Raw genomic sequence first — 12376 nt, 5'->3', positions numbered from 1 at the left:
ATTTAGAATATGGACATAGAGATTAAAGGATGCAATAAATGTATATTATCGAGTGGCCTGACAGCACATGTGATAACTATCTGCTCATCTGCAAGAGCTTCAAAAGTGTAAACACCGCAGGAGGAGAGTAATTGCTAGGGATGCTACGGAGAGAAGTTAAATAAGTATGAATATTTGGATGAAATTTTAAAAAATCAGGTTGAACAGCAGGGAAAAAAAAAATCTCTCCGAGTGTTCATCTGATTGTGCATCCCATAGAATCTGAACTGGTTTAATATCTAAAAATAGACATAATTGAGCTAATTATACTTTCCCTCTCTAATTCCTATCATGCCATAAATTACTCATCAAAGCTGCTAAGTATAACCTATTTCTAAGTCTTTCACCCTGTGGTCCAGACCTTCAGCTGCTGGAAATCTGTTTAGCTACAGTGATTTTCATCATGCTATACTGATACCCAACTGTTTGAGGTTTGGCCTTTCAAATAGCTTTTAAACTTGATTCTAGTACACAGAAGATCACACAAGTCTCCAAAGCACCATTTAAACAAATAACATTTGCAGACTGACTCACGCTGCTGCTTTATAAACTTCTAAGGATGTTACCAAAGCTCGCTGTCTTTATTTGTTCCCCCATCAAATCAACAGCCATACAAGGTTGCTTTTGGATTTTTTTTTCTAGTTTCTAACTTTCTGTTACCTCTCTTTAGCCACATTTACCTTTGCATCTTACAGATATTTGTCATTGCTGAGTTAAGGCATGCAGCTGATAGCAGGGCATTTGAATGCTTTCCTTGAGCTGTGTTGAGCCGTAGGGAATAACTAAGCTGTTGTGTGGCAGCTCCTTGTTCCTACTGGTCAGGAAGCCCACATTAAACCTCTGCTTAGTAGTTTGGAGTTGAGAGCCTTGCTGTGAGATTTCTCCTTTAGTTCTCTCCAGCGTGGATCAGGATTTATTTCTTTTATAATCTTTTCATTTCCTTAGTTTCCACTTTGTAGCTTATATTCAACCACTGGAATTTGCTGTGTGTTCCAGAAGTGAGTATGCACAGGTACATAGGTACCAATTATTTGTGTACATATTGTGGTTATGCATCCAGTTACTTGCTGCTCCTACAGAAGGAAACGCTGAGAATGTGCTCCTTCATACACATGTGTAATCAAAGGTGGGAAGCATTCCTGAGCAGCTGGGTGAAATCGTTTGTCTGGAGTTGTTGAGAGTTAAACATGGATGCTTGTTTTGTTCTCCATAATTGGGGCGGGCGATTTTTAAGCGTTGGAGGATGCACTGACACATGGTTCACAAGAAGTTAGGGGGAGCAACAGCAAAACAGCAAGTGTGTTGCAAGGCAGAAGCTGAATTATTTTTTCACTGCAGAGTCCATCGGAGGTAGTGGAGGGAGGGATTTCTTTTGTCAGCTTCCTGGCAGAGGACAATTTGTCATTTTCTTGCGGAGACCACATTATTAAGTTAGTTAAGAAATGCTGCGTGGGATCCAGAGGTTATGAAAAAGATGAGCTGTGCTGTACCAAGAGCCAGCTGCGTTAGATGAAACAATTTTCCCTCCAAGTAACATGGTGATGAGGCTGTCTCATCATCATCAGCTTTTCCTGAAAGCACGGGTCAATGTGCAGATGCTGACTATATGCAACTCTTGCTCATGTTCATGAGGGTTTTCTAAGGTTGCTTATAGGATGAAGTAGCCAGTGTTGTTTGGGTGGAAGAAGCCACTGGGGTGGGATATTCCTGGTGCATTTCTACCAATTTGCTGTTTGTTCTTGGGCATACTATGCTAGTGTTGTGCCTTGACTTTCCTCCTCTGAAAATGTGTGTCCTGGGGAGGCAGTGGGGTGGCAGTGCTGTGCCCACCCCGCTCCCCAGGCAAGTTGACGACTGCATGCTCAGGGCAGCACAAGGAGTCCTTCCTTTGCTAACCAGTGAGTCCAGCCCAGTGGAAAGTCACTTGTAAGTCATGGGGCTGTGATGAACCGCAAATTCTGTTCCTCAAGAATTTGAGACATTTCAGTCCAAGGTGTTTTGTACATGCATTATGTTTATTACCCTGCAAGTCTGTCTCTTACTGATTTTTTTTTTTTCTTTTTCTGTTTTGGATGGGCGAACGGCAGGGAACACTGGAATCAGCTGAATGGACTTGAAGTTTAGTTAGTATTCCAGAAGGCAGTCCTGCTCCTCAGACAGCAGAGTTGCAGTGACTGGGAGGAATAATAATACGTTCAAACCGAAATAAATCCAGTAGTTATTTAGCCAGTACCTGCAGCAAATTTGGCGTATTAAAGACCTCTCAGTGCCAGCTGATGAAATAATTTCCAGCCACTTTTCTTCCAGCACACCGATAACTGCTCCTCCTTCATGTGTTTGGCCTGATGGTTGTTGTGGAACTACTAAAAACAATAAAACGTGTTCTCACAAGGTGTTTTAAGTTTACAAACTAAAAAGCAGTAAAATGGATGACAGGGATCTAAGATGCCCTGAAGTCTTAATTTTCAGTTTCACAAAGGTAGAAATAATTTTTCGGCTGTAACAAGAGGCACAGAGTTGGAGCTGGGCTCTAGTTTGTGAGGTTTGGCCTGGAACTCCTGTGGTTTATTTTTAAGATCAGTGTACAGGCTGTGCAAGCACAAGCAGAGGGTAGGGAGGGGAAGTCTGATCATCATTAATACACACAGACACATGGAAAGGATGTGATCTGATTGAAAATTGTGGTTTTTCTCTGAAAGTGTTACATCTACTGTATGTTACAACAATTAACTTTTAGTATTACCGAAACGGAGAGGACTTACCAATTAAAAATTCTTTTTCTCACTCTCCTTCTGTCCATTTCTTGGCTTTATCTGTTTATTTGCCTTTTTTTCTTGGTTTTGCTGTGGCTTTTTCTTCTTCCTACTTAAAATCTCCTCCTCTGTGAAGTCAGATAGTGAGTAGTCACGTCGCTGTCAATGCGACGGTTGCCACATCGGAAGCGTGCGTGTGTATGCACGCACACACGGACGGACCCCCACACGGAAAAGCCTCCTGAGATAACTGGCTGTAGCACATCTGTGGATCAGCCTGCAAAGAAGCAGTGCTTCAGATGGCAACCAGCCACGCTTGAAGCAGCAACCCCCGTCACCGTAGGGAGACTCTTCAAAGTGCACAAAGTTAAGTGCATGCATTAACGTGTGGCTGTGGCTCAGTCATTTTTCTTCCTGATTAAAGCCTCTGTATAAGCATACGTGGAGAACATAACTCACCCCTTTCTGAAAGAGACCTGAAAAACCCCCCAAAGACAACATGTGCTCTTATTGAGCCCTAATGCAAGCTGTAATTAAACAGAAATCCAACATAGGATCTTTGCTTGGCAAAAAAGAACCTAATTCTTGCCATAAAACCTGGCAATACCATTAAGTTCAGATCAGTTGAAGTGAATGTACGTGAAGAAACAGTGGTGCCCTTAGGGACTCTGCAAACCTGAATATTAGAAAATTCCCATCTGGTGATCAGCTTAGGAACCAAAGGAAGTGTAGAAATTTGCTGGCAAACTCTTCAAAACTGTTCTGCGTATTGAAAAGACATTAGAGGGGAGGCTATATTTTGCCTGATACTGTTCCTGTTACATCTGTTGTGAAAGCTTGGTACCACTGAGTTCAGCATCAAGACCATAATGAATTTAAGCAGGAAGGAGATTTCACCTCAAATGAGGTTATATCTGAGATAGAGGTTTGCACCTGCCTCAATTCTGACATTTAATTTGGTGAGCTGATTGTCCTGAGGACAAATCTGCTAAAACATACCAAGGGCTTCCTGTGTTGGGCTGGAGTCCTGTGTTGGCTTGGTCCTGATCGCACCACACAGGTGCAGGCATCGGGGCCACACTGGGTGCGTTCAAGCTGATGAAGGCGTTTTCTACAGTAGCAAATGTTTTCTTGATGTGCTGAAAAACGCAGCCTGTCATTTCAGCAGCCGTCTTCCTCAAGGGTTTGGCAGGAATCACAAGGTTCTTGAGCAAGTCGGTTAGCTGAGGGCAGAGTTTTACTAGCCTTATTACCACAGCCAAGCTTTCCAAATGTAGTGATCCCATAACTGAGTGAGGCTTATTTGAGAGACTACAGAGTCTACAGAGAAGTTACCCTTAACTCCAGTGAGCTTCGGAGCAGCCCAACCTCTTTGCTGTTGTCTCAAGATGTTGCACAGCACCTTTGAGCCAGTTGGCATCATCTACCTTTCCACCAAGTCTTGCAGTGCATTGCTGCTGCCAGCTTCATCTCATCAGACTTCAGTTCAGGTTTGCAGTTCAGCAGCAAGGACCATACCTGTCATTTCTCCCAGTTTCTTTCCCTTGATGCTGCAGCGGAGCCCTAGGTTGCTGACCTTCAGAGAACAAGTGTAAGGTCTCTTCTTTTTTCCTGTATGGGAGTGATTGTAATTTGAGAGAGATTTTCCTATTCACTGTCTTTAAGAAGGCAGGAAAGATTCTTGAAGAAGAAATAAAAAGGCACGTTTTACACAACAAAAAGTCAGCATAAATTGACATATTTTCCAGAAAATCTCACAGTGCTAAAATTGATGAGTTTGTAGCATTTCAGGCCGTTGTATCTCCCATTTTGTTTTGAGGAGACCCTGTTAGCTATGCAAGAGACAGGAGAGCATCTGAAGGAATCTTACAGTAGTAGGCAGCAGAGAATTCAGAAGGTGGCAACAGCTACCAAATTCAGCAATGAGTGAGGAATGTGTTTAAGTGTATTTCCAGTGCCTTGGCATGTCCTTACAAGTTCTTGAAAATAGTGAAATTTAAGCACAGAATCAGATACTTCTGCTGAATTGGAGCTGAGGGCTCCAGATACACGGGCAGCATCTGTCTGTCTTGACTCCTGTACTGTACACTTACATCAGGGAGTCTCTGCAAGGATGTAATTGAAGGATTGGTCCAGGAGTTCATGGTTGCCTTTGCATGTCTGTAAGAAAACTGCGTGGCATGTGCTGTGGTGGTTTGCATCTCAGTCAGAATTTTTAAGAAGTTGCAAATGCTAATAAATAATTTCCCTCGCAGAATAGGAATTTAGATTTTGTTGATTCGTTTTGGTGGGAGGAGTTCCTCTTTGCTAAGGTTAAGAGTTTTGTTCCTCACACTTTATAGTCAGAGCAGGTATTCTGTCTTTTACGCTAAGTTGCCCCCTGGTTTTCTAGATAGGTAGAGCATGTCTCACAAACAGCCAGGAGTCAGCTAGGTCCAGGCTCAGTTCTATGAGTAGTCTAACTCATTCTTTACTCAGCTACAGCATAAATAATAGCGGCAGAATGCGCCTGTAATATTCTGATGGTGCCTTTAATGAAATAGTTACTGGAATGTGCCTGTAATATTCTGATGGTGCCTTTAATGAAATAGTTACTGGGTGTGATATGAAAAAGCAAAGTGAAACTGGCTACAGCCCGAGTTACTGCTTTGCAAACTTCTTACTATGTATTTCCATATAAATACATGTCAACAGATTACATTTTTATGGAGTTTCAAGTGAATTCCAAGTGAAGCCCTAGACGATGGGTGCTTTGGCAGGTCTCTGTTTGATCTAAGAGTCTTTCCATATAAATATGCAATGTTTTTCAAAGTGGAGTGGTTTTGGACCCCCAAGCATGTAGAATTTACTGCCTACCTCTGTGCCAGGGGCTGACCCAAACATGGCAGAATTTGAATTCTCTCCGTAAAATTGACTCCACTAGTTCTGCACATTATTCTCCCTGTCTCCCATTTAGCATGTTAGTCTGGTGACAGTAGAGTACACAGCACTTAGCAGCTGGTTTGTGGAACCATCAGTCAGGAAATTATATGATAAATAGGAGGTAGCCAGGTTTAGTGGCACTTTATTCTGCTTCAGCAGTTTTAGCCTGACTTTGGAAAAGTCATCATGTGGTTTTTCTTAAGGGTTGGAACAGGAGATGGCTACAGTGTAGTAACTTATTACACATACACTTGAGTTATGATGTTCAGCAGCTGTATTGCTCATGTGTAAATAATAAACTGTGAGATGGATAATTATGTTGGGTTTTGATATGCAGCTCTGCTCCGGTCGGTGCAGGGCTGACGGAGACAGCTCCCTGTGCCGTGATGGAGTACGGCTGTTTCCCAGATGGAAACTGCAAACAAGATGCAACCAAGATACACAAAGGGCCTTAATGTGAGAGGACTCAAAAAGGTCCTTGAAGATTTATATCTCGTGTGTTAAATACAACTTGTTGGTGCTCTGCACTGCGCAGGCCCCACAAAGGGGATGCCCTTTTTGGGTCGTTTAATACTCATTTTCCATTTCCCAGATGGGGAAGATAGGTGATCGCATTCAGGAGGGTTAAATGGTGTTCTGCTGCATAAATATTGGGACTGCTTTAATGGGTAGGAGCTCAGGCTGGGCGAGGGTGGGACAGTGAGGAGGCTCCGTGTCCTGAGTGGGGTTGCTTGCCTTGGCCAGGTGGAGCCCGTCCTGTCTGTGGTCTCACCCATGCTTCACAGACTCACCCTTCAGAGACACAGAGGGCAGAGGATGCCTGTGCATCTACGAGGGCATGAGTGACTTACTTCTTTGCTGAAAAAATGGTGGCAGAGTTTTTATGGTAAAATGCCAGACATCTGCTTTAAAACCTCCTCCCTTTGGCTTACGCTGCTGTAGTCAAATACCAGCGAAGTAGGGAACAGGGCAGGCAGGGAGCTGTGCTAAAATACACTTCTCATGCCCCTTTTCCCCTTCTCCACCTTGGCAGCTGGTGAGGAATGTGTTTCAGGAGGTGGCAGCCAGCATCTTCCACTCAGATGATGACAGTGTTCACGGGGGTACTTGGTCATCTGTGACCCACCTTTACTCCTTTACTCCTGCTGAAGCCCAGGAGTGCTTGCCATGGGGAGTGAAGCTTGCAACAGATTGCATGCCAAGGTCCAGTTGGTGCAGCAGAACCAGAATTAAAACTACCGCCAGTTTGACCTCCCAGCTCACAGTAGTAAGCCACAATTATTTTTCATTTATGGTGCCTAAGCCCTGAGTCAGTGAACGGCAGAAATATGCTGTGGCTGATCACATGCTGGCGATGTTTCGCAAAATCAAGCCATGAAATTGGACAGGCTGCGTCAGATGTTTCCAGATTTTCCTGAAATACTAGGAATATTTCCTCAGAATTTACACGATTTCCCCTTTGTTCCCTCCACTTAATCCCTCAGGGCCATGAGGTTTGTTCCTCTAGTTCTTTCTCTTGCTTCAAAACATGATAATAAACCAACGCAACTTTTGACAAACACCAAGGGGAAAAATCTTTTTTTTTTTTTTTTAACCATCTCCAGTTGGCATGAGGGAACTGCTTTCACAGATAATATAATCTAAGAGGAGGATTACATTTTGCTGAATAAGAAAGGCAGGAAATACAAAGAGAAGATACCTTCAAGAGTCAGCAGGCAAAACTGAAATAGGCTTAGTTTTACTTCCAGTGCATAATAAAAGTTTTCTTTCTTTCTAGAAGCATTTTAGTAAATCCATGTTTGGATTCTAATCTCGGTTTTTGGTGTCGGATAAACACATGACTTCATCCAAAGTGGCAAGTGGGTAATAACTGTGCAGGATGGGTTTGTTTCGTGCTGCTGGAGATGCTCAGCATCTCGTTTGGACTTTGAACATTTGGGAGACAACGGTGAGCAGCACGGTTGGCAATAACCTCCTCTAGGCACACAAATCACACCGGTGTGCTGGTGTAGAGACCTGTGGTCTCTGTGCATTGTGTGCATTGTGTGCAACCTGTGGTCTGTGTGCGTTGTGTCCCCCAAAGCTGGGAGGCAAGGTGGGGAGCTGTGGGGTGGGCTTGCGCTTGACCCCTCAGGGCAGAGCCCTTGGGGCCAACGGGGGTGCATTCCCCCTTTTGTTGGTCTTGTTGCCCAGGCTCTCCGGAAACAGTGGGGAACAGGAGCCCTGGCAGCTGCAGAAACCCCCATCTTGTGAAAGCCTTGGAGGAGATGGGGCAGGGGAGCTTACTGCAGCCGTCGGTCCCCAGGTCTCCAGCTGTGGGGACAAAGAAGGCACCCTTCCTTTTTAAGAGTGGTGTATGAAATGAGTCCCCTTGTCCTCAGGCACATTTCTCCGGATGAGGCCATTGGTGTGATGCAGTTGTTAAGCATCTCCAGTACAGCCTTTCCCAGTTGCATTGCCCTTTTAACTCTGTTGTCTGATTTACTCCAGATAGTAATTTCTCCAGCATGCCTCTTCAGTTTTGCTTTCCATTGTAGAATTGTGTGTACATCTCTGAGGATATCCTTTTTTTATTGTATTGTATTCTCTGCCTAGGCTTTTCGTCCTGGGATGATGGTTTTTTTTCCTTGTTTTAATAAAAAATAAATAAATCAGGAATGCTTATGAAAGGCTTGGTGGTTCTTTTGATCTGACACTTCACATATGGGCACATAATTACTTATTAAAGACTTCTTTACGTCCCTTTCCATTTAAGCTAAAAAAAGAGAATATTAAAATTAGTAAATACATATTCATGCAAACACTGTGGGCCAAACTCTCCTCAAACAGACCTGACTGACTGCCACAGGGAAGGAGAATGTGACCCGTAAGTTGTAGTGCTGATGACACCTGCTTTTCAGTATCTGTTCCGTCTTTACGAATGTTGTTTTTAAAGAGTCGCTGGAGATACTCAGATCTGGGAACCTTGCTTGTTTTTTCAGATCCACCTCACCTCTTTCCAGCATTCCACCCTCCTGTACCAATTGATGCGAGACATCATGAGGGACGCTACCATTATGAACCATCTCCCATTCCTCCTCTGCATGTGTGAGTATTCAGTATTTCCCCTCCCTTCAGCTGCCTGGAAGAACGGGCAAATATATGAACCTTTGCAGTGCTTAAAGCCATGCACCTGGAGCGCTTTGCCAGCCTTGCCGGAGAGCAAGATTTACTTTTGGAAAGCGTTGATGTTATCTGCTTGTGAAGCAAAACCCAGGCTGGTGCCTGAGGAATTCCTGTTAAAATAGGTGGCTGGCAAGTGTTACCTATATGTTCTGCTGATATTTATTCTGTGTGCTGTTGTTCTATAAATACTAAATTAAAAAGTGCTGAACCCTGTGAAATACAGCCAGACAAAACGTGTATTTTGTCTGTATTAGTCTTGGGATTCTTCATTGCTAAAATTTCCTCTCATGTGAAATATTTTTTTTCCAGTGACTGCTATGAAGCATAATGAAATTTTTGGTAAATTTTCATAGACCCTGTTGTGTGCATGCACAGGCAATCGGTTGATTGATGGGAATGTCACCCAAACAAAATGGCAAATGTGATAGAGCACATGGTTTACACAAAGATAAAAGAAATGAATACCAGTGATAACATGCATTAGAAAAGGGTGGTAGTGGTGAAATCCTGTAGAAATAAATTTTATCTTATTCTATATGGGGAGACTGATATCAGCATTGCAGAATAAAATAGTTGTTGTGTCCAGAAAACTGCTATATACCATTAAAAATGGAGCCAAAAAGCGGGGCTTGGTATAAAAGGCTTGATATATACATTTAATCATGTCTACTAATCACCTCTCATACTGAGAAAATACAGGAAGAAAAGCACAAGTAATACTTTGAAGAATAATGCTAGTTGTTTAGATGGCGGATTGCTTTGCTATGGCTATTAGTTACAGCTGTGTAATTACATATATGCAGAAGAAAAATGAAGTTGTTTTAAAACAAGTCCTCCTCTGTGAGCAGAATTAATTGATATTAACAATCCTAACTACATGCCCAAGTACACACGCAATATTTTACTAACAGGTTTTTTTGGGTCAGTCTTCTATTACTGAATTGTAATTTCAGAGCAAATTTGCCTGGAGGTAAGTAATAAATCTGTGTTGCAGTCTTCTTGGGCATTAGAGGAAAAGTGGGTATTTATAGGAGAGAGTACAGAAACTTGTGATTTATTCCTCAGAGTTCCTCTGATGCATCACTATTTACACCACAGTCAATCACATCATAAAATATACTTCAAATACACACTTAAATTTGCTGCTAAAAAACATTGTAAGCTGAAGGTGGCAGACTCAGTCATTTAACAGTTATCCTAGATTTTGTAGTGGAGTGAATCTTCTGCCTGGATGTTTTTGGGAGCTGAGGGATGATCCTGCTCCTTCTGAAGCTAGTGGCGAATTTGTCTTTGTCTTCGGTGCGTGGCAGACGGGGTAGGGAGCCCCGGGAAGTGTGTTAACCTGCGTCAGCAGAGGACTGACATCCAAAACCTGGGTACCTGTGAGCTTTCACGGAGGCTTCTAGAGCCGGTGCCGTGTGGGACCTCTCCTGGCTGCGCTTGCTGTGCTGAGCCCTCTCCAGAGCCTGAGCCCTGTGAACCCAGCCCATGCCGTGACACCCTGCACCCACTGCTTCGGGTGACAGTGGGAAATCGGGACTAGCAGCCTGCACTGCTAAAAGTGCAAGGGTTTCTGTAAGAGCCCCAAAAGATGCTGAAAACGTCTGCTTCATGCCTCGTTTCGGTGTTCAGTAGTCCCTCCGATGCCGAAATCAACGCCCCTTCTGCGGAAAGGTGCCACGCGCTGTGCGCCGGGCACCCCCACTCCCTGCCGAACCCCGCGGTGCGGCGGTGATTCAGCCGGGCCCTGCAGAGGCTTGTTAGAGACGAGAAGATCTTAGCATGATGTGATATGACTGCAGGCAGCTGCTTTAGAAAAACACTCTGATACCAGCGCAAGCTTTAAACTCAAAATTTCCTTGATACCGACCATTTATTTTTCCATTAACTTCTGTCGATTCTTCCGCTCATTTGGTTTGTGTCGCCATTGGAATGATGAGCTGTAGTGGACCCTTGGAGCCGTTGTGGTCAGTGTGATTAAATTTAAGTATGCAATAAAGCAACTTAAAAAAAATTATCCATCAGATTCCAAGGTTTGTCATGCTTTTGCAGTTTTCAGGAATACGTTTTAATGTATGAGGTAGACACACAGAAGTTTTCTTGCAAGTCTTACAGAGCCTGGTGTATCACGTAGGAGTGTTAGATTTGGGATTATTTGGAGCCATTACTTGAACTGCTGTCCTAACACCCATTAAAAAAAAAGCAGAAGAAAGAACTGGGTCAGAGAAGTTTTTTGAGAAATGTGAGAAAATGGCAAGAACACCAGTCAGGATACAAATATTTACCCACAGCTTCATCAGTGACTTCATTGTATGAGTGGTTTTCTCCTCAGCTTCATAATACTCTCAAATGTGTGTGTGTGTAATATAAATTAAAAAAGGGCAAAAAATTGGCATCATTCCAGTTATTGAAACTCTTAGAAATGTGTTCCAGAACCTGTCAAGCCTTAGTGGGATTAGTTTAGGTATAATACAAGTGCAAGAAAAAATGTGGAGAGGGCCTTGTCTGCATGATACCTACAGTGTGTGCACGTAATTCTGAACAATGGCCAAGTGAAAAAGGAAAAAGAAAGGAGGAATTTTTAAGGTGTTACAGCACTCTTATGTACTTGCAGCTTTAAAGATATATATGTATTTATATACATAATTTTTGTAGTTTAATTGCTGATGGGCAGAACTGTTGTATCCCAAATTTCAGCCTGGAGCTAAATTTTATCATTTGAGTTATAAACCCCTAAAATAAGGGTTTATGTTTATGATGGAATTGCTGACAGATGCTTATGTATGGTAGGACTAGCAGGCATTGCTGTAATTATGCTATCGTATCCTATCATTAAAGATTTCAATTGAAAGAGGTTTATAAATTGCTCTTCCTCTTAGATAAACCACCCTACATTAAGGCATCAACGATATGGTGCAGAATTAAATTAAAATCTCATAAAATGAAATATGTTCTGTATTAGCTGTTTGACACTTAATTTGCCTCTGAATGAGTAGAGGAAATCACAAATTAACCTGCCTTTGTTTTTCCAGCCATGGCTTATTAGGTGTTAGAACAACTGCAATTACAGCCCAATAATAACCCCCAACCCTTATGAATATGTACTGAAATGTGTCACTTTGTGTTACCAAAACCTGTTTGTTAGGACTGTGTAGTTATCCTGGAATTTCTACAGTACATCTTCAGTTTATACTTCAGTAAAAACTTAAGTTGTTCTTTAGCCGCAACACATGAACAGTGTAATTGGAGGTGGAGCTTGTGTTTTCCTTTTTTTTTATTTTTTTTTTTTTTATGTTTTCAAATTCGAGGCATGAATCTTAGTTTTAAAAAAATATTCCAGTAAACTGTAATTCAGTTTTGCCACTTTCATTGAACTACCAAGTTAAATTACTTGTTAAACACTGTATGATTTAAACATGCCGAAAGAAGCATGGCTTTAATAATCTCACTTCTTGCTTTGTTCTTCTTTGTTGTTGTTTTCGTCTAGCTCTTTCTTA

At 42.4% G+C, this 12376-nt stretch overlaps 1 protein-coding gene across 1 annotated transcript in view; it reads left to right on the top strand.

Moving 5' to 3' along the window:
- The window catches only part of GLI3 (GLI family zinc finger 3), a 208713-nt gene that overhangs the window by 106569 nt on the left and 89768 nt on the right, over positions 1 to 12376 (top strand). Inside the window, exon 4 of the mRNA XM_074889064.1 lies at positions 8696 to 8801. Within this exon, the coding sequence (XP_074745165.1) occupies positions 8696 to 8801 (106 nt within the window). The remainder of the gene's footprint in view (positions 1 to 8695; positions 8802 to 12376) is intronic.

This window comes from Strix uralensis, chromosome 1 (genome assembly GCF_047716275.1).
Source record: "Strix uralensis isolate ZFMK-TIS-50842 chromosome 1, bStrUra1, whole genome shotgun sequence".
Lineage (NCBI taxonomy): Eukaryota > Metazoa > Chordata > Aves > Strigiformes > Strigidae > Strix > Strix uralensis.
This window is presented reverse-complemented; position numbering and strand designations above follow the sequence as displayed.